The sequence below is a fragment of the Pterocles gutturalis genome, unplaced genomic scaffold, assembly GCF_000699245.1.
Source record: "Pterocles gutturalis isolate BGI_N339 unplaced genomic scaffold, ASM69924v1 scaffold14429, whole genome shotgun sequence".
NCBI lineage: Eukaryota > Metazoa > Chordata > Aves > Pterocliformes > Pteroclidae > Pterocles > Pterocles gutturalis.
The window spans coordinates 69851-97519 of record NW_010133450.1 but is presented as its reverse complement, the minus strand read 5'-3'; the positions used below and the strand labels follow the sequence as shown (position 1 = coordinate 97519).

Genomic DNA, 27669 nt, shown 5'->3' with positions numbered 1-27669 from the left:
GTTCTTAAACTGTACCTCCTGTACATTAAGCTCTTCCCTTAACTTAAAATACACACTGTATGTTAAATATCCAGGAGTGAAACAATACTGACTCTCAGTCACATACCAATGCATCTAATAAAGAACTGAATTCTTTTATCTTTTACAGTTACAGTATAATGCATTTTCTGTCAATCAGCACTTTCTTCATGCTTGTTTGTACAGTAGGTTACATGGTGACAAAGACAGAGCGTGTACATAAAAAATTTAGCTTATTTATTTTTTAATGTAATAACCTTTTATAACATCTGTCACACTATTCGGATTATGCTGCACTGAATTATTTTATCTGGCCCCAAATTAAATGAAAGGTCTTCTGTTTCTATGTTAACAAGAGCAATGTAGTAACGAGACATTCAATGTATTTTGTTTCTTCATCAGTCCTGCACTGTCCAGGAACATATCCAGGCCCCGTCCAGGCAGCAGCAACTGTCAGCCTAGAACAGGTGACGAGTATTAACTGGCTGTGCCTGCACCAGTGTCACACAGCTAGAGGACTCCCTCAGTCTATTAATTCACTTGACAAAAGAAAGGCAGTAGCACGAACTGGATTTCAGTGCCTAGCAAATTGGACTCTGGATTCCCCTTGATGTTACATGTACTTATGGAAATAATTATGCAAATCCTTTTCAGCTATATCATCTTTAAATAGAAATCAGATTACATAAAGGAGATTGTAATCTCCTTCAGTAACCATTCTAGCTGAAAAGGCAATAATACAGGACCAAGAAGCATACTTGTTGAACATTCTAGTCCAATAAAATGGAGTTGCCTCTTGGCAGATCCAGTTCCCTAGTCCCAAACCTGGTTGATACCTACTGTTCTACATTTCTAAAACCATAGCTGCAGTACACCAAGTATCAAAAGGCAAGTTCTTTGTAAACAATTCCTTGGTTTTTACTATGCATATTCATGTAATTTTGGATACACAGACACCTGATCAGTGTTCATTAATAATGAGAAATGGTTTAAATCACCTCATTTAAAACATTTGCTCTATGATCCACAAATGACTAATATTTGCTGAAGTTTACATAATACAAATGATGTGCATGTGTTGTGTAAATGAGAGATTAAAATATGAAACTAACAATATGCAAACATATGCATGGAAATGCTGAAGACCTGTTAGCTGAAACAGTGATTTCACACCTTTATTATTTTCTTTAAACCGGCTCCAATTGTATTTTTGCTTTGTTTTCCTACAGAGCATGTTCCTGGATCTGGCAAAGGCACCCATGTTTTAAACATTCCTTATTCTAGTTTAATTTTTTATACTTAGCCCAATTATGAACATTTTCAGTATAAGCTGCTATAGCAGTTTTCTTCTCTGAATTTAAAGCGAAGAAAGCTTAATGTTTAGGACACAGTTTACTAATAGCTATGCATAATTTGTTTATGTCTTGTAAACACCTTTGTAAGAATATGTGCTGAACTCTTGTCATTCAGTAGAAGGTGCATTTTTGGCTGTATCAGAAGTTCTATTTCTACGAGTGTTTGTACATAAGGGGGAGAGGGAATCAGCTTAACTGTATGTAGGGTATGTGTATGAGTGGATGCCTCTATGTTAAATTTTATTTTTTGGTTTACTGTACCAGCTACTAAAACATAATTAATGATTTAGGAACTATTATATTTAACACTTAATTCAGGTTTTCAGAGAATACAGATTTTAAAGAAATTTATTTCACAATTTGTCTGTAGATTCGAATACATTTTTATAGAGTATATAAGTATGTATACTTACACACTCTACCTATATACTTACTCTCTATATATACTTATATATACATCTAAAATATTTAGAAAGTCATATTAAAGTAATTTTGAAAGAAGCTTCAGGTTTTCTTCCTGTTTTCTCTGTCCTTTTCTTTTTTAACAATAAATAACAGTGCAGGAAATAAAAGGTAGCTTCAGTTTGAAGAAACTATTGGACTGTATGAGCATTGCAGCTGTTCTTGTTTGTGGCCATTTCACTGCTCCTGTTGGTTGATGCAATAAAAATCAAGTTACTGGTATTGTGTTGTAAGGGAGTTAGAGTTGTTTTTCTAAGGTGAAACTCTTATGTTTTCACGTATAATAGCATTTCAGGCCCCTATATGAGACAGAATCCACAATGAGAGAGAGAAGAAATAAACTGTACAGGCAACATAATTATTAAATTTTTTCCTTGATGTTGTTTTGTTGTTTGGTTTTTTTTTTCCAATGGAGAGCCTCAGTGTTGCTTGCTGAAGGTAGCATATTTGAAAAATAAGGTACCACTTACTTAAATGAGACAAAGGCAGAGCAAGCTTCAGATGAGAACGTGTTAGTGAATATTGTGTACAAGTGAATATTGTGAGTGAATATTACTATATGTAATCTATTGCTAACTGCCTGCATAGATACGTCACCCAGAAAGCTACGTGCTTGGTACCTAAATCTCTTACGATATGTAATGAGAAGGTTGTATGCTTGAAAAAGAAAATTTAAAATATGGCATAGTGAGCGTGATCATAACTGGACACATAGAATTAAAGTTTAATTTTTTCTAGAAAAAACTCTTCACAGTAGCTAATATTATCTATTTCTTTTCATTTTAGAGATACAATGTAGAAATGTCAATCAGGCACCTGAAAAAGATGGAACTGCTTAGTAAGGTTGAAGCTCTGAAGAAAAGTGGTGTTTTACTAGCAAATGATCTCCTTGAAAAAGTGGATTCAATTAATGAAAAATGGGAACTGCTTGGGGTATTTGCATTTTTATTACTGTTTGTGGGTCATGTGTACATTTTTGTGTGTTGAAGTACGCTGTCTGTCTGATTTCTAATTTGAGGCACAAATATCTCTCTCTTTCAATTCACCACGTACATTTCAAACAAGCTACTCATGCTATGATAAAAACTCCATAGTATTTTCCTCTTCTGTTGATTTTTTTTTTATTCCATGCTTGTCTCCTGTCTGAGTTTAATAATTTTCATTCTTTAATACATAAAAAATGTAAGTAAAATATGCCATGTATTACGGGTATGCACCAAGTCAACTATAATGCAGTATATCTGATATACACTGACTGTCATGCTTGAGTAAATGTTAATAGAATTTATTCTGAAGGTACATGTTAGAGACATCTACTGTTTAACTATTTACTACACCCTTAATATGAAAAGCAGGGTTGTCGCTGCATATTTCAGGTCACACTGATGGCTCAAAAACAAATATGCAGATTCAGTACAAATCTGAATACCTGAAGCTAAGAATACAGCCAGGATATGTTTCATGCTGCTGTATTCAACTCACTTTTGACAAAAGCCAAAAAAGTTTCATGTAATTCATTTCACGCTATGATGGGCTGGGTCTCAGCCAAAGAGTGAGATACAAGAATCTGGCAAAAAAAGCCATATAGTGATTCTGTTACCCAGAGACCAGTGATGGCACTGTGCAGGAGACACTATTGTCCTGTTGTTGTAAAACAGCTGAGAGAGAGAGAGAGAGGTCAAACTATATATTTTTCCATCCACTTCTCTCCTTAATTGCCTTCACTTCAAATCAAGGGTAAGATAAATTTATAAATTACTTTAAATTATTATAGATGTGTGATATTAGCAATACAGTTACATTGCATAATTCTGCATGCTATTATCTTAGTTTAAAAAACATGTCTAATCTATTATGAGGAAACTATACATGCAGCCTGCCAGCAGCATTTTAGATGCTGACTTGTGTCACTTCAGCTTGTTCGGTAAGGCAATAGCCATTTTACAGAGGGTGGGGCTTTTGTAGTTCAGCACAGTAGTTTCTAATTGCTTGATTCTCTAAATGTGCAAATTGTCAGAAAATGTTGAAAGTTGCCTTATGACTAGTGAGCTTATTATTTTTTTATTTTAATATGCAGCATCACCACAAGCATTTTAAAACTATTTGAGTATTAATATATTTACTGATAAAAATTGGACTTATTAACCTATTCTTTTAGATCTGATCATGACAACTTGTATTTTTAAAATAATTTCAGTTGTAAGCCTTACTTTTATGACTTTCAATGTATTTAATCAGCTTAATTCAATGGCACTGTGTAGAGCTGGTAGGAGATAAAACCACGAGATAAGTAACTGATCAGAATTCTAAAAATCTAGAAAAACTCTTCCTTAAAAAAATGGGAACCCTCCACTTCTCAGTATTTTAAAATCAAAATATACCTCTGGATTAAGTTTTGCCATTAATTTCAGCATTTGCAGAAAAAGAAAATATTACATTTTTCCTGCTAAATGCAATTTCATGAATAATAAGCAGAGTTTGATAGAGTTTTGTTTAATTTAATAAAAACCTCTGCAGAAACTAACGGCACTAGGCATACTGTTTTAATTGGCATGATTACGTTTTAATTGGCATGAAAAAAATTAAAGACAAGGATTTTAACTTCTAACAATGGTAAAATAGAGGGATATGGTTTTTAATATTACTTTCATCTAAGGTGAACAGTGTGGAATGGAAATACATTAGAATGAAATGTCAGTGGTGCGTACAGTTTAATCTGTGAAATTTTGTCCCCTGTGCTGAATATTACTCTGTCTCAATTGCATATTAAAGAACCCTATCAAGGCAGGCATTGGCATCTGCTGTGCTGACACAAATTGTGAATTAAATGAAATTGATGTCCTCTGTCGTATATTTATGAAGACGGACCATTCTCTGAAGTATTCTGTTTATGAAGAATTTATGAATGCAAACTGTTCCAGAACAAAAAAGTGGCAATAAATTCTTTTTTGTGACCCTACCCTCCAAGGGCATTGATTTCACCTCCTGCTGCTACTTTTGTTACAGCATAAAAACAATAGCTAGCGCTGGATTCCACTGAGGGTCTTCAAATTATCAATATTTACACCATGAAAATAGAAGGGTGTTGCCAAGAAAGCATGTTTTACAGTTATGATCTCCTAAAGACGTTATTTACAGAATGCCAGATAGTAGGTTAATGTCTGTTGATCTAATTTTATTTGTGTTTTAAAGATTATTTTTGGAAGCTAACCTTTGTTATAAATTGTACTCTAGTAACTTTCTAAAGCATGTATTTTCAACAGACAGCCATACCGGGTCGCCTAAAACCGTATCTTCATGTTAAAACAATTAACCACTGCTAAATATCAGTTTAAAAGGTTATTGGACGTGATTGCCAGTGTATATTCAATATTCTGCAATCAGTAACACAGATCTATTGCTTATAATAAGTGTCAGACTGACAGCCTCTTATAGGTCAGATAAAATACTGCTTGGCATAGAAGAAGCAGGCAACAGCATATCTCCCTTGTGATGTTAAAGGATTGCTTTTCAAAATACTGAAAAGGAAGGTAGCTTTCTCTCCCTAGCCTCTTCAGAATATTCATTATGCTCACAGCGTCCACTATCAAAATGTTATTCAGTGGTTCTTTTATTACAAATACTACTTTGAAAAGCTGTACTAAATTAGTTTCATTAGCGATCAGAGGTGAATGTTTATTCTGGTCCATTATTTTTAAAGTGGATGCTTAACCTGGAGAACTTAAATCCAAATTTAGTTGCCTAAATAATTATCCTGATGTTCAGGAACATTGAGGCTTTGCAATTTCTAGCTTATTGGTGTCTGAATGAGTTCACCCACTTTTAAAAGCAAACCAGCTGTTTGGTGGCCTAGCTGCTCCTGTATACACCTTCAGGGCTACTAGTTTGGAAACTATGACCTCACAGTTCATACCTCAAAAAATATTTCAGTGTTTCCCCAAAAACTTAGATGGTACCTTGGATAAGAATTTAGTGAACTCAGTGCTTGTCCTATTTTCTGTTGCTGCCTAGAAACCAGTAACTCTCATGGTCATAAACATCTAAAGCCACAGGCAGATTCTGTAGAGTAACTACTTTAAAAAGTTATGTACAATTTTGTCTCCTCTGTCCATAGTTGCTCTTAATAAACATTGATTTATCATGCTTCCAGCAAAGTCAGTGGCCCAGAGAGAATGGCATAAGTGAGAAACAAAGATACAAAAAATAAAATTGATTGAAACAAGGAAACAAAGCATTAATTTGATTTATATTAGCAGTAATTATTCAAAAAATCCACATCTCTAGTCATCTAACAGATGCTTGTTATTGCATGTTAACCTATATATGTTTTGTTACATAGGACTAATCTATGTTTTCTTTTTCTGATGCCTTAGAAAACCCTAGGAGAGAAGATCCAAGACACAATGGTAGGGCACAGTGGGTTAGGTCCACGTGACCTGCTCTCGCCTGAAAGCGGCAGCCTGGTAAGGCAGCTGGAGGTCAGGATCAAAGAGCTGAAAGGGTGGCTGAGAGATACAGAGCTTTTCATCTTCAATTCCTGTCTGAGACAAGAAAATGAAGGAACAATGAATGCTGAGAAACAACTGCAATATTTTAAGGTAATAAAAAGCAATCATAGTTTTCATAGAGAGCCTCCTCTTTATGATAGGATAAAATATGTATCTTATGCATAACATAATGCAATGCATGTACACATGTAATCATATATTCATATTTTTGCCTTCATTTATGTACTATGTGTTCATTCAAGTTGAATTTATTGAATATTTACAATAATATTTATTCCTTAGACTTTTTGCAAAAGAAAAAGCAATAGTATTCTTTCATTCTACTTCACTATAAAGCTGAGTTTTTTCAGGAAAAGCTTCACTCTGAATTTCACTCCCTACGTCAGTTAAATGAATTAACGTGTTTTGTGGCTATCAGTTTAATAGCCTATTTCTCTGCACATATGAGTCAAGAGTAGCCTATTTGAGGTCACATTTACAGAGATATAAATTTAGCATACATGAGAAAGCATTCATGTTTGTGGTGAATAGATATGTGGCAAAAGACATATACACTATGAGATTTGCATTAATCTAGGCCACATCTTAAGCCTAAACCTGAAGGTTTATAAGCTCCTTCAACTGAAGGCCAGCATTCAGCTTTGCAACTGACTTAATGGAGGTTGTATGTTTTGTTCCGTTCCCCAAAAGTATTGGGACTATTTAGGAAAGAGGGCTATTAAGTTAGAAAACAAACCTGGTAGAAGCATGTGATTTTCTTCTGTTCATGTCATTTGTAAATAAAACCGCACCTGAGTTGTCATTACGGGTCACTTTAATCTGCAAGTGATCTTTGACCAAAGAATAAGGAAGGAATCATGAGTAATTGTCGAGCTTTAGAGGTAAAGAGGTTTTTCTCTTCCAGTAGTACATCAGGGTGTCTAGGGCAACAACACACTTAAGGTGATGGACAATTTATTAAATACTCACCTCAAAGGGCATGTTGCAAACACTTCTAAGCATACTTTTTTATACAAGTGTTCAAGAAAACAACAGCAGAAAAATTACTTTCTTCCCAATTAGTCATTCCTTAACTCTTCCTTTTCCAGTTATGAGGATTAGTGAGAAGGTTGTATCAATGTAGATAAAGTTGGTAGAATTCTTTTCAGGTTCCTGAGCCTGTCCATTTGAATGCAATTTTAAGCTTTCTTATAACATCTACATTATTTTTTTTAATGATTTGTAGTCTTCTGGTAATGGGGGAAAAATCATGCTGATTCTGTTTGTTCTATCAGCAAACTTTAAAGCTAGTGATTATGAAGGACTGTTGATAGACCTGCAGAAGTTCACAGCAATAGATCCCTGTTTTCCATAGGAAATGCTGGATGGTTTTTATTTCTGTGGAAAATTTAGGTATTTATTTAAGTGCATAACTGTGGATTTAAAAATCTAATTTTGGACAAACTTGTTTTTAAATATACATTTATATATATATATGGCTAAGACTTATATATATATATATCTGAAGAGAAGTACCATAGCAAGGTTACTTAAGTATTTAGAATGTGCATAAATCTCTCAAATGGAATCTTTTAATACATATTTGACATGACATCATGCCAAGAGCTCTAGAGATGTTAAACAGGATAGCACCACCCACAATGATGTAACCAGAATATTTCATTACTCAGTTGATTATCTATTAATTACATAAATAATACGTTAATTATTTTCCAAATGGTAGCCATTAGAGTATAAAAAATAATTACCTATCAAACATGGTGAGAGTACATCACTTTGTCGTATATATTAAACCATCTTTGTCTCATTAAATCTGAAATCCACTATAAGTAAGTTTTCCATTCTTCACTGATCTCGTGGGGAAGTGTATAAAAGAGAAAATGGATATAATTAACAATACTGCAATGTATAATACATATATTTGAGAAAGAACATTTAGAACATTTTCAAAAACATTAGCTATGCCACTAGTAGGAAACCTGCTGGGGTTTAGTTTGACTTACTTTCCACTTAACTTAAGAGTTTAACCTTATTACTGCTTTCACTGTGGTAAGTGATTCATTGTTTCTTAATGGAAATTCATTGTGCTGCATCAACCTGATTATACACATAGCCACTGTACACAGAGAGACGTTTTTAATAAAATAAACTGAACAATGCTGTTGATTTTCATTCCAAAATGTTATGTTTTAAATTACACTTATCCCTTAGAAAAAACAGTTATTTCATTTTTCAGGTGTTTTCCTTTCATTTTGCAATTGGATGATGAATTGAATGTATAGACCTCATGCAGTTGAGACCCCAGATGAAAACAATTTGGTGGGAGGAGTGGTTGTTAAGTTCATTAGTAGGAAATTTTTTAGACTTCTTTGTTTTCTTTTATAAAAAATCATGCCATATTAATTTAAGTGTTCTTTTTATTAAAGAATGTACTACTGTGTTACTTTTCTTTTGGGATATTGCTGTGCAATAATAATACTTAGCATTTATATAGTACTATCCAGTCAAGGAGCTGTACATGCTGTACAAACATTAATTAACTAAGCCCCACTAAACCTTTAAGGTATGTATTATTATCCCCGTTTTAGAAAGGAGGGAAATAAAATGCACAGAGATTAAGTAACATTTCCAAGTTTTCATAGAAAGTCAATGGCTGTGTTAGGGTAGAACCCAGCAATCATGATCCTAATCTTTGGCACTAACCACAAGGCAGCCCTTCCTTCCTTCCTCTAGGTTACTTTTCAGTATATTCCATTTTCACATGTGATTAAAAGAGTCTGCTTCCTTGGGTTTACTGCTGTTTCTTGTTTATATTTAAAGTTTTTTTTTGAACATGTCTGGCTAATTTTTTCCATCATTATTAGCATATTTAGATATTAGAATTACTAGAATATTTTTAGGTAAGGTCATTACCCAGGTTACATAAAGTCCTGTATTTCTTGGTTTTGTGGAAACTGTGATATACTTTGGTCAGCCCAGTGGTCTCTGGAATACAACATGCAGCTGGTCTGCATAGCCATTTGGTTACTCATTCCACCAACTTTCAGTGTTCCTGGTGGCCTAAAACATTTTCATATTTAGTTATGAAGAAGAGTCATGAACTTTGCTTCAGTCTATAGTGACACTTGCTGGCCGTTCCACAGCAGCATTAGCTGAGCTTCCAAGTGGATCCTAACCCAGGCTGCTGTCGAGAAGGGGGAAAGAGAGCACACAAGTTGCTCAGCTGTGAAGGAGGAAGTGTGGGTGTCTTATTTCTGGTTTGTTTTCTTATGTTGCAACATGAAAAACCTGCGAAGCTGAACTGAGAAAATCTAGAGATTGACTTAAAATTCATGAGATCTTCATAACTGCGAGCGTAATTTATTTTACTTATTCCTCCTTTTTATTTCTGTTCTGCCTTTTGAGTCCCTCGAGTTCATGTTTTCTAGCTTTACACTGAAATGATGAGGACAAGGACCAGAAACATACTTTTTAAATGAAATACAAGCTTCTCAGGTAAACACATAATTCTAGCAGCTGAAAGACCTAATGTCGTGAGACTAATAATTGGCAGAACTGATTTCCTAACGCAACGATGTATGGCAATTTTGTGGATCAAGGGAGATTTGGAGCAGGAAAGAATGAGGAGCAATAATAGAAAGAATTCACATTCTTTCATGAGAGATTTAGTAAATTTGATTTCAAGAAGATCTAGCTAGAAATTTGTGTTCTTGTTGGCTTGTAAGTAGAAGTGTTCTGCCACTTTTGCTTTTATGTGTCTGAGACTTCAAAAAGCATGCTGTTTTCTCTGCAAAGTGCACTCCAAAAGGCAGCAAGGGAGCCTAAATAATTAGTAATATATTTCTGTCACTTGCAATGAAACTTATGTCTTTAAGTGTTCAGTATAGAGAAATGACCCATCAGCATCAAAATGGTAGTTGTCATGGCTTTGGCTCACGGACCAGCTACTCAAGAACAAGACTAGACTTGCGAGTATCTTTCAGTCCCTTCTCGATCACGTAGAACTGGGAAAGCTTCTGTTGCTTTTGGTAGTGAGATTTTTTAAAGGATCCTGTTTGGAGAGGGAACAGGATTTTTCTGTCCAGAACAGGATTTTAGCAGAGGTTTTCTGCTAAATTGTGTTCTTTGGCAGTAATAATGTTGCATTTCATGTTGTTTTCTGATACAGCTTTATTTGAAGCAATAAACAACATGCTATATACATTGCTATGCCTGTCTCCTAAATCTGTATTTGGGCCTTTAAAAAAAAGAGACCTGAATTTCAGTAGTCCTGGAAGCTTGTGGTTCTCATTGACTTTAGTTAGTGTATTCATTAAAGAAATCAGACAGTTGTACCAAAAAATGTTGGAAATGTTTTCTCATTTAATATTTATAAAAGTCAATGATCTATTGAATTCCATAGCTAGCAGTATTTGTAGAGGATAACAGAGGACACGTTGGCTCACAGAGAAAGCTTCCCAAACTGGCCATTACAAAGTAAAACTTACAATTTCATAGTGACAAACAGCTTACAGTTCCTTTCCCAAACCTTTAATATCAAAGACATCTGCAGACTTTGGGCTATATTTCCCCTCTCAATCATGGCCTCTTGAACAGTGAGATGTCTAGAAGTGAAAATAGCTGACTTGGCATCTTTTGAGAGAACATTCTCAGTTCCATCACTTATTATTGTCCTTATCATTGAAGATATAATTGATGTTCAACCAAATGTCTCGAAAATGTGACTGTCTATTGTCCTGCTATTGCCTTTAAGATCTATTTCCTGCAAAACCAGAATCTTTCTGTTACTGTCAACATAGAAAAGGAAAAGGGAAACGAGAAGAAAGCAAAAGGTGACAAAAGAAACAGAGAAATAAATATTTCTCCTAAAAATAAGCCAAGATTGACTTGCACCAGTTTACAGTGAGGGTTTGTACTTTGGTTGGCCTCTAAGCTTTATCTTCTTTGTTAGTGATAACATATAGAAAAAAAGTCCAGTGTGGACTGGAAATATAAGAGAGTTAACAGAAATTCACTGTACTGTCACCATTAAGGTCCACTTTGTGCTACTGCATATGATTATGTGATTTATTTGATTGTCTATAACTGCCCCTTTGGAGAGGTAGCATTGCATTTTCAGGTGCAAATTTCTCCGATATTAGTGGATTATTGATTGAATACTGTCGTCTGGAGCCATTAAATCTACTAACAAGGTTTTTCTTTAATTGGTGAATCATTGACCTAGTAGGCCATTGCCTAATTTTGGTTTCAATACTGGACAGGTTTCCCAAGTTTTGTCTTTGCATGTAAGTTTATAGATGATAGTCCCAATAGGGAATAGTATTATCGACTGTATTGGTACCTTTATCACACTAAAAATAATTTCATACTGCCAGGAAACCCACTGATTTTAGTAGAATTATTTGTGGGTTAAAGTGTAATTCAGTATGAGTATGAATAGGAGTGTAAAAAGAACAAGCCTTCAGTATACATTCTGAAGTTATTGCAATCCTTATGAGGTATTTTATGTATCACAAGTATGAGATGTCAGTCAGGACTGGGATTTGCAGATTGGCAACGTATTACTGGAGACAGCCGAGCAACTTAGGTTATGCTTGCTGCATAAAGTCAATGGGAAAAAAAAAGATGCATGTGGATTCCTGTCCTTTGAAAGATGATTCCCTTACTGGTCTGTTAGGAAAGTGATACATTTCCTCATCACATAATAAAACAGAAGGCCTGTCCTCTAATCTGATGGATTTTCTGTGCATTTCACCAATGGCTGATGATGCAATGTCATTTGTAGTGCACCAACTTTCCCTTTGTCACAGTGACACTTATTTTCATGTCTTGGGCACAATAAAAGGAACCCCATCATGTTCTCTAGCCTAAACTTTAGTGAAGGAAAGAAAACCTCTTTGGTGCCCTCTTTGCTCTCATCCTATCTAGTCTTCTTGTCCCAATCCTGTTGTCCAGTCAGTGGAAGAATGGCTGTTGAAGGTGCAGTGATATGAGTAACACTGAACCTCTGAGACCATCATACACAGTCACCTCACTGAGACATTTGGCTTTTGACAATGCTTAGCTTTTTGACTGCTGTTCACAGTTCACCTTGACTACATCACCTGCTTCTGTCCTCACCTCTAACCCTAGCCTTCCCATAGCCCTGGGATGAAGCTGAGGATGTCAAAGTCATGTCTGCCTAACTTATACAAGAGGCAAGTTAATGTTAATTTCAAACCTACCTCATCCCCATGCTGCCTGGCTCTGGTTGATTCTGCTGCAAAACTTCTCTTGTGGGGGTCTTCTAGTTTTGTCTTGAGCTGAAAAAAAAAAAAAAAGTGTCTATGTGTATATTTATGACTAAGATATGGCAAAAGAATGGAAATAATGTTTTTATGTTTTAATGAAACATCCATTCTAAGGATGTGTTGCTTTTTTGAAATAAGATGAGGAACACCATTTCTAGAAAAACCTACTTGTCCTTGTGCATATACAGATACATATGAAAGCATCATAATATATTTTCATCTCTTTACCCCGGAGCAGCTCAAGCTGTACATTTTTGAATCCAGCCTAAATTTGCTTCACTGACACAAGAAAAAAGTCAAAGGAAATATCTTTTTCCTTACTCATTAGATGTATTTATTTTTCCTTTCCTATCACCCTGCCTGTCCCAAAGTCTGCAAAAGATTAGTCTAATTTATTTTATGTTCGCTACTTTCCTGTAAAAAGGTAATGCACTGCAGGATGTTTTTTCCTGTAATTCAGAATAGAATAAACTCTCACTTCGTTTTGGAATATACCAGGCCCATTGCACAGGGACAGCAAAAATGCATCTCTACCATGTGTGGGGGAACTCGATTAAGAAAGGGAGTAAGTACAATATTAACATCTGAACCACAGCCCAAGGGATACAGATTTTGATGTACATCCATGCAAGTAAGTTTTTCCTTTAGAGCCTCTTATGAAGCTCTGATGGAGGATAAAAATTTTTAACAGTTTTAACTGTTCATTAAAGATGGCTGAAATTCTGATACCTAAAGTTTTTTAGGCAGTTGGAGGGGGTTTCTTGGCATCTCATGTATACTGTATGTTGAGAAACATCTTGATTTCTTTTAAGCTGTAATTCTAAGTGAATTCCAACAACTGGAAGAAAAGTTGAGCCTAACTTATGCCTTACTTGATTTTGTAAAGTTTCCACCTGTACCCAAAGTTATTTAATCTCTTGAATTTCCACACATATTCATTCAAAACTCTGCCCGGTGTGGCAGTCTAGCAAAAATTTCAAGTTTGTAATGTCCACTACAGGCCAATTAATTTTTGGGTAGTGTGGTTCAGGATTTATTACAAGACCAGAACATAGCACTGATATTTATCCTACCTGTCTGATGTTTTTTATTTTAGCATTTTCTGTAGGCAAAAAGAAACCCTAGCAATTGTGCCACTCCTTTCGATATTTCTCCTGTGGATCTTTTTCACTGGAAAGAGAACTTCTCGAATGAAAAGAGGGCACGAACCAAAGGCATTTATAAACACGAACAGTGCCAGACTAGAAAAATGGATCCTCCTGCCATCACGTCTGGCTCCTCTGTCTGAATGATTTGGCTTATCCCCTGGAAACAAGTTAACCCCAACTTTGCAGTGTGTTGTGAATAGCTCTAAAATATTTCAGTGTGAAAATGAATCTAATTAATCCCCTGTATGAAACATGAGAAAAATAAGGATTGGAAAAGCTATGTTGTATTTCAGTAGGAAAAATGCATTTACATCCAACACTGTTTTTCTTTTATTTTTGAAAGTTACCTTCGGTAATTGCACACTAGTTTAGAGCTACGATAGGAGCATCTTAACAATAATGGGCACTTTTTTAACAGATTATTGCCAAAAGTGTATTTTTTTATTCCAGGGAGACACTGTAATAGATACCAGCACTTTAGTAATGATACAAGCAATCTGTAAGCTATTATAGTTTCTTTTATAGTAACTTAATCTTCATATTGTTTTCTACATCTTGAATTTTAATAGTGTTTTTAATTTATGAAGAGAAGTATATTACATATTACTAGTTACATGGGAATATGAGCTAAATAACAGACCATTGAACTATATTATCACAAACAAATATTTTGAAGTACTTAAGCATAAGGAATAGAACAAAGAAATTAAAGAGTCTTGTACATATATAATAGCAGCTTTTGTGGAATGAGCCCAGAAGCATCTATTCTGGATTGTTACTGGGTTTAATGCATGTATTGTACTTCTATTAAAAAATGGGAAAGAATACAAGTACTTTTAGAATGCTATTTAAAAAGAAATATTTTTTGAAAAATATATATATTTACCTAATTAATAAATTTATTGTATTATTGATTGCAAATAAACACAAATTCTTGTGTAATTTTTTAAAATTAGTTTAATTAATTAATTAATATATACGCACTTGGTTATATGTAGAATGTAAGCGCCTATGTAGATTCTTGAAGCCAGTGCAAAAATGAAGTATTTTTTCCTATTAGTTCATTACCATTTTTAATATTTATAGAAACAGACACAGTTCACAAGGAATATAGTGAACTGTGCTGACTTGTAAGAGATATCGTAACACTTTGCTAAGCAGTGAGTTACAGAGAGTTACGATCAGCGTAGCAATTTAGTGGTTGTAATGCTATTAAAAGTAGGGATTTTAAATAGAGAACCAGTCTTGTGTTTTGAAAGAATTCATATTCTACTTTAAACTGTCATTCTGTATTTTTGACTTGCAATTAGATGATATTTCTAAAATGTCAGTCCCAGATTCTGTTGTGACCATCATTGTAATAAAATGTGACAGCAAAGATATTATATCAATACTTTTTCCATAATTAGCATTGAAGATCTCTCAAGGGTTAAATACAGAGGTTTTCCACTGAATGGTCTACAAGCCTTGTGCCTTTAAAATCTTTCAATATAGCCAAGACTGGTGACAACCAGGAGACAAATCTATGAACAAGCCCGTTTGGAGAGAATAGTTTTGTGGTGTGTGATGTATGTTACGTAAATGAGCTTATTAGGACTCTCATCTATTTTATTATTGGTGCCCAATTTAATAGAGGCATTTAAAAAACAATATTTCTGCCTGACTCCTTGAAATGAAGAAGATACATTGATATAATTGAGAGCAAATGATTGCATGTTGTGCCATTTAATCATGTCATTTTTCAATTGCTGTTTTTTTCACTTCACTGCATACTTATAGAATATTTAGCTTCAGTATAGATTAAGTCCCACAGAACGCAACTGAGTAGAGTTCCCATATTAGGTGACATTTTCTTTTAACCTTGAAATCAGCAAAAGCACACAGGTTTGGCAGTATTTTTCTAAAAGATGGCAAGTCATCATTCATTTCCTATCTTTGTCATTTAGCTTTTTTATTTTGAGGAATTACTTTCTTACTAATATCTTTTCAGGAATTATTGGTCTTCTTTTTTGTTCCGAAGCAGAAATTCTTTTTGTCACCATGCATCCTTTAAGAATGGAATTTGAAATACAGGGATGCATCGCCCTGACAAGAGAAGGTCCAATAGGCATTGCCATTTCACAGAAAACACTGAAAACTACATTTTACCCAACAGCTGCAAGCATATTGTTTCCTGTTTTCCCTTTATTGATGTATTAGTGCTGTTAGCCACAATACTTAAGAGCTTTACATTTGCACTTTTGAAAACTGAAGTGCTGCACTAGCCAAAAATAAGATGTAAAAAAGCAAATTAAATTTTGTTAAGAATTGCAGTTTGATTGTTGTACCCAGAAGAGTAGCTTTCATTTTCAGATTTTGCCTTAATTTTTGCATGAGGCTGTTGTACTAAAGACAACAGTTCCATCGTCATTTCGTCTTCCATCAGGCATGGCACGGTATCATTCCCTCCCTCACATACCCACATCCTGTAACAAAGAGAAAGAGTAAGCCTTTAACAGACCAAGGTTAGACAGAAACTTCCTCTTAGATCTGGTCATTCCAGATTTATCTGCAGTTGAGGTTCTTTCTTTTTCGTAACGAAAAGCAGTATTGCTAGTACACGGAAACACAACGTAAGCCTAGAAATAGCATTTGTCTCATTGGCATTTCTTCTGAAGCTGAAAACACAAAGAAAATCCATCTGTGTGAGTTACCATTTGTCATCTTCCAATTATTTTCAAAGCTCTGGGAGTCTCTACGTGGACCTTTATTATTCCTAATTATAGAGTGAAAGCAAGAAAGGTGGAAATAGTTGAAAGAACTTCAGATCCCGTAAAAATTGATTCCCCAAACAATATGTAATAAATGATGCTACAAAAATCATGTCTCAACATTTTATGTGGTGATTATAATTATATGTGGGTTATGTGGATTTAAGTGAACCAAACTAATCTTAAAGTGACTTTGGAACTATTTTTTGAGCACAAGTAGTCCCACTGAATTCACTGAGAACTGTAGCACATTTAAATTGTTAATATTAAACACCTGGTCAAGATCGTCACTGTAACAGTGCTTCAGTGGCCAACTCATCTACCACATTGTGTGAGAAAGCCAGCTTCCCATCCTTGTCCTTCAGCCGTGCAGAGCAGGCGGTGCAGCACAGCTCAGGAGCTGGTATGCCGCAGGAAGGCTGAGGGATGGAGGGGGATTGGGGCTTGAGGGGTTCTGATATTCCCACCTTTCTATGCCTCTCGTATGCTCTGGCACTGCCTAAAGCTTCACACGTGTTTCTGGTCATGTGCCATTCACTTAGGAGTCATGCAGCTATGCAGAGCACATTCTGTTCATATCATGGCTACTTCCATCCCATAGATAGTGCCATTAGCCCATGGCTTGGGAAGAGTGTTTGATGTCATTAGACTCAGCAGGGGCTTTTCCAGATGATTTAAGGCATGGTATTAACAAGCTGTGAAAGTAGTTTCAGCTAGCCCTTTTTAGCTATGCGGGTGATAACTTCAAAGCACTGAAAAAAGGAGTAGGCAGAGGGAAGAAAAATCTTCCAAGATTCTAGCAGCACAGACAGGAATCCTCAGTATGGGAAACCATGACTCGTAATAACATTATAATGAATAATACCTCAGTGTTATCAGGGTATCTGTTGCAAAGCAAAGGACTGAGACACAAAGTCAAGTTCATACACAGCACCTGCAGTTACTGTGTATACTCTTAGCCTGCAGCAAAAAAGTCAAATACATTAATTTAAGTCTCACTGCAAATGATTTAAGTGAATGTGTTTCTCCCACATTTGCAAAGGTTTAGATTGTATTTACAGTCACCACAGTTCAACAGACACATGATAATGTGAGGAGCCACAACTGAAAGTGTCTGATCTCTTAATCTATACTTCAGCAAATCTTCCAGACATGCAGGAGACTAAGCGACCGTAAGTGATGCTCCTCAGTCTTCTGTTAGATCATTTCCTATTTTTCTGAAGCATCACATACCCAGCAGCTTGCTAGAGCAGCTGTAGATCATCAGGCCCAAGCCTCACTGGAGATACTCACAATCTTTCTTCTTTTTTTTATTTATTAATCATGAATTATGGCTGTTAATTCACTATGTAGAATGTACCTCACAAATAATTAAAGTAAACATAGTCCCGGAAGTATACTTTGCATGTACAATTGTCATATTGTCATGTTTTTATGCAAGGATGCCATTTTAACAATAGCAGAACATGGATGGATATACAACACTCAGAGATACCATGTCACAGGATGCAGGCAATTATTGTGTCCCTTCATGACACTGTATGCCAGACCCTAATACTGCTTAAATTCATTATTGCTGGTGCTATTATATAGGGTTTAAAGATGTCTTTACATGATTAAGTTCTTTGGCTTTTAAAGTATGGTTGCTATAGCCAAGTCTTTCAACACACTGTTAGATACAAGCGCTTCATTCTTCTGCTGTTTAGTATTAACCATAATATCTTGTAACAAAATTGAAAGAAAAGTGCCATAGGCCTAATTGTACTGTCACAGCCATGTAAATCAGAAATAGCTTCAGTAAAGCTATTGTTATTATGCTGGTGTAAAATTGAAGTAAATTAGAAATTACTTGGATGCTGTAGCTCTGCTTTCAGATAACACCATGTAAAAGCCTCACTTACAACTCCCATATAATGGCTTATGAATGAAATACTCCTTACCTCATCATATTACATGTTATTGTATGAAAAAACAGCAATATTTATAAGGGATGACATAGCCAGATAGATCAATGTAAGTTAATGTTATGGGGCCAGATTCTGAGCTGTATTGACTTCCCTGAAGTTAATGCAGATCTACAAAGATTTGACTCCCATCAGTATATAACTTACCATCACTTCCATAAAACTAAATTGCTTAGCTGTTATAAAATGTAAAATAAGAATCCTGACTTTAGGTAGAGTTTTTTAGTTTGGGTTGGGTTGGGGTTTTCTGATGTGATATTAGGCTAATAAACAGCACCAGAAAGGAAATGTGCCAGACGTGATGGTTACATCAAGAACTATGAAGGAAGCTAGTAATGAACTCTAGGAAAATAAATAAGGGCAAGTTCAGGAAATGTAAGTGGAAATGCAGCTCTGGTATAAATTGAATAATAAAATTCCTGGTCATATTTTGCCATAAATAGTGGTTTGGGAATTTGTCATTCACCTTATTTAAAATTCAGAAATATTAAAGGTACAGCGTTCTCTCATTATAGAAGTAATAGAATTCTAGCTATTACAGAGTTAGGGTAATTTAAATAGCTATAGAATGTGTTATATCATTAAGTGGAACATATGTATGAAATGTCCACCTGCTAATATACTACTCAGTGTACTTTACAATGAAATGTACTTAATCATTTTAAGACGTTTTCTAATGAAGCCTTATTGGGATTAACATTTGGAACACAAATACTTTTAGGCATTTAAACTTCTGCTTTAAATGAGATTTCATTGTCTTGTTTATACTTGTTGATTAATAAGCAATCTGTTAACTGTTAGACCAATTGTGCCAGTGGAAGCAGATTAGTAATTCAGCTATGTTTGTGGAGGTTTAATCACCATTTCTCTTGAACGCTTTGAATGAATGCACACTATCCAGAGGCAAAGAAAAGATATATATTTTTAGAGGTGTATACCAATGTTTTGCTTCAGACTTTCAGCTTAGTATTATTGATCAAGCACATACTTCCATCTGCAAAACACTTCTTTGAGGTACACCATTTCTAAGTATAAATTCCAATTTTTAAAGAAAAAGTGATATGAAAATCTGGAACTTGAATTCTCTTTCTGTAGAATGTTATTATTTTTCTAATAAATTCAGGAAGGTAGGTCTTGATTTTTTATCGGTTAACACTTGCGAACAGCTTTGAGACGCAGTGAGGGGTTTTTTTTTGTTGTTTGTTTGCCTATTATGATTAACTGGAAGCTTAAAGGAAAATACCCTGATGATAGTTCAGATTTTCTCATGAGGTCATGCACTTTCATCTGTGGCATCTCACAGAGGGAAACAGATGTTGGCAAGTTGCAGTTTAAATTATCTGGAAAGCTCCCATGTGTGGAGCACAGTCCTCTTAAATTCAGGAGCAGCACAGGTCTATGGTAATAGATGAATACCTGAACCATGCAATGCTATAAAAGCATAGGGTCTCAGAAGCTGGGCTGAAGCAGCCATCCTTGGATGTATTTGTGTCTTCTGTACCCCCGCTTCATAGATGTTATTATTAAAACACATTATGAGTTAATAAAATCCTGATTTGATGTTGAATGGCAGTAGAGTGTGATTGCAGATAAAACCATGCTTGAAAGCACGCCATGCCATTAACTGCTTCCGGGTGGTAGATCTCTCTTTAGTTTTGGCATGTAGGATACATTATTTACACTGCTGTTCAATGAGATTCTCAGTGTAGTTACTTGGGTTTCTGGCATAGAACCAACTTATCCTGGCTCCCATCAATATTCAGCAATATTAAGGCTTAGTGATTGTCTCCCATAATGCAATTCACATCAGACTGCATTCCTGGTAGCATTGGAATCAGTATGATGAAATAAACGCAGTCAATTACTCATCTTTAAGAAGGATACAGTTATCACAGTATTCCTATGTTTACTTGAATATGGAACTAACCTGTAAATATTTTATGATAACAAAAAACATCTGCAAAGAATTTTATACTGAATCTTCTCCTTCCTTAAGGTTTCTCCTTTGACAGGGTACATATGTCTCGTAATTTCTGTTGTTTTTTTCTAAAAATACATATATTCACATTGCATGACTACAATATTTTTCCCCCATTTTTTTCCTGAAGGATTTCTAAAGCTGATTACTGCCAGGGTAACTTATTTCAGATGTGTCCCAGATGAATAAAAAAGAAAGGAAGAATAAACCAGTGTACACCATAAAACTTTCAACATTATTGAGACAGTTAGCTATGTATGGCATTTGTTTGAAGAATACTGAAAGTAGCTTTACTCTGTTTGTGCTATTAAGATTAAGACTATGTTATCTGTAATAAAACACTAAGCTTTGACATTAAGTATGGGAATTTATGGAAGGGCTGAAAAAACTATTGTAAGACAGAGATTGGGCACCATTAAATATCAGATAATAGTTAATGTTTTAATTTGCAAAGTATTCCACACTGACATTTATTGTTTGTCTATCCTGCAGTCTCTATGCTGTGAGATCAAACAGAGGCGTCGCGGGGTAGCCTCTGTGCTGCGGTTATGCCAGCACCTCCTGGATGACCAGGAGACCTGCAACCTTAATGCAGACCACCAGTCCATGCAGTTGATAATCGTAAACCTTGAGAGGAGGTGGGAAGCCATTGTCATGCAAGCTGTCCAGTGGCAAACAAGGCTACAGAAGAGACTGGAAAAAGACTTGGTGAGTGATGCTGGCTTTAAAAAGATCTCATGTGGTTTCCTTCTTCGAGAGAGACACTTTTTCAGTGCAAGGCAAATGCATTCATCTCAGAGTGTTTTCTTGCGACTGAAGATGCCATTCCTAGGCATTAATAAGATAAACTCACAATATGTATTTTTGTTTGGCTGGCTATTTAATCTCATCACATCTGATCCTGTCAAGTAATGAAAACAAGCTTCTCCTGTTGCCCAGTTGCTCAGTACCTAACAGAACTGGGCCACAGACACATTTCATTGATTGTAAATGTATTTCAGAAACAGTATTTTCTGTGTAAGTAAGACTGGTTTTAATTAACATCCCAGCAGCAGATATGTATTTCACATAGAATGGCATGGGTATGTGATTAATATACAATTCTGTGTTATTTGAGTATAAGTAAAATGCATTAATTTGCTTTTATCTCAGGGAAATGATTCCTAAGAGGCAAAACAGCACTCTGCTTAAGCCATATATTGAGTGGCATAAATTAGACAGGTTTTCTACAGCGTAAAACTATATTACAAAGCAGTACCTACATTTAAACAATAAACCATAGGGGGAACAAAATAATCCCTATTGTAACACCATTGACTGTAATGGATGAATTGTCTCAGCATGTTTGTGCTACTATCATAATGCTGAAGTCAGTATTCTGAAGTCTGTATACTGCAGCTACACTGACAGCAGTGATAACCCTATGTGGTGCATACACTGAAGAGCGTTGGTGAGATTTGAGAATGAGTAACATATATTTAGCTTACATAATTTTTTAGGTTTATATCAAGCAAATAAAAGGAAAAAATGCCGGCATTTACATGCTTCCTAACAATTATCTAACAGTGAAATACTACTTTTGACTTCTTTTTGTTAAAGTTCCTTTACAAAAATAACAGAAACTCTAATTCTCTTGTTCAGTTACGGTAGTGTAGTATGAAGACACGCAAGACATTGTTCAGAAACACTAGCAGTTCCTGAGTGAAAATACTATTAGTCTTAACAGGCCAAGAAATGGTGAGTTAGTGAGGAGGATGCTGTGGACAAGAGAACCGTTGAAGGTGATGTGTTGCCTGCCTGCCTTTATCAAATGTTAAAAAGTAGCATTGCTCCTCTGCCTGTTTGGTTTATTGGCTGCCTTGCTTTAGGTATTGAGACAGAAATGGGACTTGAGGAAGGAACAAGGTTTGAAGAGACTTTCAGGACAAGTCAAAAGAGGCATGTCTCTGTATGAGAGAACATGGAAGGAAGGCTTCGTTGAAAAGCAGATGGAGTGTCAATGTTGGTTTTATAAGCATGGGAGCAGTAAACTGAATGTAAGAAGTGTAGATAATTGAGGAGAGTCGGTTAAACTCTCAAAAATTTTATCTAGTTGGAAGAAGTGTAAAAATGATGAAGCTACATGTGATTGTACAAGGGTATAGAGAAAAGAAAACATTATCTTTCAGCCTTTCCTTACACATCTTTGTGCAGAGGGGGAAGTAATGACTGAAGAGGAATGCTATTGGAAACAACCAAGATCAACTAAAAGCTTTCACTATGTGACCATCAGAAAAAGGTCAAATCTTAACAATGCTAAGTTTACTCTCAAAGAGCTAGTGAGAGCTGTAGATGTCACAGCTGATGCAGATTACTAGAGGGAGAACAGTCATACTGACAGCGCATGAAGAAACAAGGAGATCTGGGGAGGACAAGGCAAGAGTTCCATTTTATTGGTTCTTAGTTTATGCTAGTGGGCACCAAGAAGGAGATAATTAAAAGATAGGTAGAAGGCCAGGGTTAGATGCAGAGGAATTCACTTGAGCCCTCAGTCCAGAGATGGGAACTGCAGGTATCTGAATGTATACTCTAATCTAAAAAGGAGAAAGGTAAGGAAAAAGGCTTGTTTGAGTCTAGTGAAAAGCAAAAGATGAAGGAAGATCAATTATCAAAAACCACAGAGGAGGCAGAAAAAGAATCTAGAGAGCAGAGAAAAACCAAGGCAGTAATTTTTTGAGAATCTGATCAAGTGGAGTCAAAAGTAAAACAGAAGCTGGTAAAATAAAGATCATAAGAAAATCTTACAGAAATTTCAGTGGAATTAAAGTTAAATTTAGTGCTACATAAAATCTTTAATAAGCTGACCAGCAGTAGAGAAAAAAGCTGAATTTTGGAGCTTCAAAAACAGGTGTGTGCAATCTTAAGCAACAGCCAAACCAAAAAATAGTTCTTACAATCTTGAATTTTAGTTGCTAGAGGATGAGTTTCTGTTAGGTCTATAACTGCCCAAGAGAGAGTGGGCTGGGTTTCTACTGTGTTTCTGCAAATGGTAAAGTACCACAAAGATGATGAACTGCCTTTTTCATCTAGAAAACTTGTCATTTTGTTGTAGTAAATATATATCTTCTATTGAATTTGGAAGAGAAACAAGTTGAATTTGCAAGATAGCTTGGGGAGTGCTGAATGAAGGTCCAAGTTACTGTAGTGAAAGCATATCATCTCCTTTTGTGTGTGGACAGCTGCTGTGTGGAAGCAGTTTGCTGTTTGTACCTGCAGTTTCTCTAAATAAAATGTTACGAGCTAATTAGAACTTGCTGTTGCCCTTGCAGCAGGAGTGAAATAAGTCTTGTGTTTCTGTTTGGGATTGCAATCGATCTGGAGTTGAAGCATGGTGAGGGTATGAGCACAGCACCTTGCTTGATATCTGGGTGCTTGGAACTTCACAAGGTGCATGCTGCTTTGTTCCCACTTTGCCTGAGGTAGTCTGGAGTTATTTGCAGGGCTGACTTGACTTTCACTGGGCAGAGGATGCATCATTCTTTCTGCTGAGAAATGGCAGCCATTTGGAACTATCATGATGCTCATCTAACTTTCACTGTGGGCTGTTTTATTTTAGAACCTCTCATCCTAGGCTTGTTTACAATAATATGATTCTTTGAAATATGTCAGTATCTGCAAGTTTCTCATGTTGATAGAACTATCTGTATTCTCAACACTTGGAATTGAGAATAGCCAGGATTCAGGTTTCTTTGTCCACCCTGGCCTGAGTTGGCATGTTCTAACCTTCCTTTTCAGTCAGTTCCTGTGTAGTCATTTCTTGGGTAGGTACCAGAACTGTTTCTTCTGCTTCCCTATCTCTCTGTATTTGATGGTGTGCCAGTCTTGGCACACAAACAGTATCCCTTGGTAACAAGTCTTTATTTGTGGTTGCCCACAAAATACTGTAATTTATGAAAACAAATGAGATGTTTTTATACCCTGATGGCATCTGACTCATTCATGGCATCTGACTTGCTGACAGTAAATAAGATAGCCCAAATGATTATATTGCTTCATATAAGTACAGGAGTCACTTGCATCTTCTACTGTCTTCTTAATTTGTGCACTGGTATCTTCCCTTGTCCTGCTTCTGCCCTTTTTTTGCATTCAGTCATTTATATGGGCCACTTGTGGCATTACAAAGGTATTCTGGAATTAACCACAAAAAGCTTTTAGGTTTCTTTTGATTTTTTTTTTTGTCTCCATTGATGGTTTTCAGTAATGTTTAGTTTTGCCCAACTTTTGCAATAGCAGGCACTATAAGTTTGCAAACAAGAAGAAGATATTAACATGTGCTCCAAGCACTTAAAGTCTAGTAAAATGTGTCCTTCTCATAAATCAAAAGTTATGTCTAGAATGTGAAATTTTCAGTAGGAATCACTTCACAAGGATGAAATGTGGTTAAATTCAGTAGGTTAGTCTAGCTATAAAGAATTAAGTATTTATACAATGAAAAAAACCAAAGACTTCTTTTAAAAAACAGTAGGACATTTGTCTGTTACTGGAAGCAGTCCTAATCTGTTTTAGCAAAACAGGTTTTTATTTCCCCCATCTGGTTTGTTTGGTTTTGGGGGGGGGGGGGGGGGGGGGGTTTGTCTTTTCTATGGTTTTTTTTTTTTTTTTTGTGGTAAATTCTTTTCCCTCAGATTTATCATTTCATAGTTTGCTGATATAATGCTATATGTCACCTAAATTTTAGCTTCAGAATTACACAGATGCCTTATAGTTTGCCTAACAAGACCCTGCTAGCAATCATCTTAAAAGAAAGAGGAGTCTGACTGGCAATTGCAACAGCAATAGCAACAATATTTAGTCAGCTAGACCCAAAACTGCCATCTAAAATTCCTGCTCAACAGCTGGAGAAGCTTTAACTCACTATCCACCTTCCTTTAGAGGATCTAGTCTGCTTGAGAGACTGAACAGTTAAAAAAGGATTTGGAACAGATTCAGTCATGGTCATGCCTAGGAGTTTACAACAGTTAAGTAAAAGTGGGAACATGTAAGTTGTTTTATGCAATTTTTTTTTAATCTTTTGTTCAGCCAGTGGTGTGTTACGTGTTTAGCCTCAGTGGATTATTCCAGCCACTAGAGATGTTCACAGTTTGGGGTTGTCCTGTCCAGGTCAGATATGTCTCTGTATAGAAAGCTACAGTGAGGTGATGCTGGAAATTCACTTTTCTGGGACTGTTTTACTAATACTGGAATACATAAAACTGTTGTATTGCTGTGGCTGGAAGAGAGACAAAACTGTGACTTCTAATGGATTTTACTTCTTGAGTTGTGATTCAGTATTCCTGCCTTTTTGGTGACTGGAGAGACTGTTTTTTCTCCAGACTGCTCATTGATTGAATGAGAAACATATCTGTTTTATGGAGCAGACAATCTCTTTTCTTATTCAACAGAAAGGGCTAATTATTGAAGGGACAGTATTAATCATGTTTTTTAAATGGAGATTTTGAGCTAAGGCGATTTGGATTAAGGTGCACTTCTCACATTGTCCTGAAAATGTCTGAAATAGTCATTTGTCTGATCACTAAGTTCACTACTATGCTCCATGAAAAAAAAAATTATTTTTATTTCTCTTGTTCTCCTGAGTCATCCTATGTGTACACTACACTCTATGTCCAGCAAAACTCCCATCTGTATTGGCTTGCAAGTATGCTCTACATCCAGCCACATAATTGAAAATAATAAGGCCACAATAAATGGGATGGCCTTGGGGTATAACACCCAAGGGATTCAATTGGTGTCGCTTTGCATCAATGTCCATGCATCATGGTAATTGAGGTAACATAACCAATTACCACATTTTAATTAGAGTTGTAAGGACTTGGGAAAATCTGCAGTAGTGAGACAGCTCACTTTAAAAAGAAAAAAGAAGAGGCAACCCTCTTTTTTCCACAAGCTTGTTTCTTAGGAGGCAAAGAGCCTGCTTAAACCTCTGTTTAGAATTTTTTTCCATCTTCCTCTTGGTTTTATTCTTTATAATGCACTTTGAAAAATGAATTGTTTAAAACTACTCTATTGCTTATAGTCTGCTATCTTTATCCTTCTTCTCCATTTATCTCTTTCTCTGATACTTTCTGGAAAACAAAACAGTTTTTAATAATGCTAGGCATGGTGTGTCCACTTCACTTCTCTGTATTTAATTCACTGGTGGAATGTTTTTTCAAACCATGGAATGACACTTGTTCTAAGCTTAAAAAAAACCAAAACCAACAAAAAAATCCACCAAAAAAACCCCACAAAAAACCTTCCTTCAGAGGTAAAAAATGAATTTGTCCTAGTTCGGTTAGCTGTTAGATAGCTTCACTAAACAAAAACGTGGTTTCTAAAAGATTCATATTTTATCACAAGCCATTATTTTGTAGGGTGGGATCTAGCAAAAAATCTTGCTTAAAACTTAGAAGTTCATCAGAAGTGCCTAAAACAGCAAAGTACTAAGTGATTAACTTAATTGGCTGAGGAGGGCACACTTCATGTTGTAAAGTGCTGAAAACGTATTACATGATCGAGCCCTCACAAAGTAATTATTTAGTGACTTATCTTTGAACCTTTACAAATTGGTTTTTTTGCATTATCTATCACAAGTCGTTTTTGTTTTGATATTGTACCTCTTAATACAGTGTATGACAGTAAAATCTTGATTCCTTGTATTTGTTTCTGTCAGTCATCTTGGTTTACTCATATTTCAGCACAGAAGAATGCTCACTTTGGCACTTCCTTAAAATATACATTTTTAAAGTGAATGAGTATTTGACTGTAGAGTCTGTGGTGTGATGCATCATTGTCATACTTGAGGTGCGTATGTTTTTGAGCTCCTGGCTTGCATTGCATGCCTGATTTGTGACATGGAATAATTACCTGTAGGATGTAAAATGAAGTTACAGAAACTGTGAACACAGGTCTAGATTTTTCTTGGACTTTAATTGAAGATAGGTGATATGCCCCACATTCTTGCAAGAAATTCTATATTTCTCATAATTTTCTTGAGGACCAGCTGTAGTTATAATGGTAGCCATCACAGCTGTATGCAGAGACTGGATGATCTGGTAAAACTAAAGCTGGTAAAATCCTTCTTATTGAGCAGATCCTGGTAAAAGAATTGCAGAACCAGTGGAGTTTAGTCAAAATTAAATAAAAATTGAGATAAATGCTGGGTTATATTTTTGAGAAAA

At 35.6% G+C, this 27669-nt stretch overlaps 1 protein-coding gene across 1 annotated transcript in view; it reads left to right on the top strand.

Moving 5' to 3' along the window:
• Positions 1-2621: 2621 nt before the first annotated feature.
• The window catches only part of AKAP6 (A kinase (PRKA) anchor protein 6), a gene marked incomplete at its 5' end in the record, with an annotated part of 46951 nt that continues 21903 nt past the window's right edge, over positions 2622-27669 (top strand). Inside the window, 3 exons of the mRNA XM_010081239.1 lie at positions 2622-2768; positions 6209-6433; positions 20966-21181. Coding sequence (XP_010079541.1) covers positions 2622-2768; positions 6209-6433; positions 20966-21181 — 588 coding nt within the window. The remainder of the gene's footprint in view (positions 2769-6208; positions 6434-20965; positions 21182-27669) is intronic.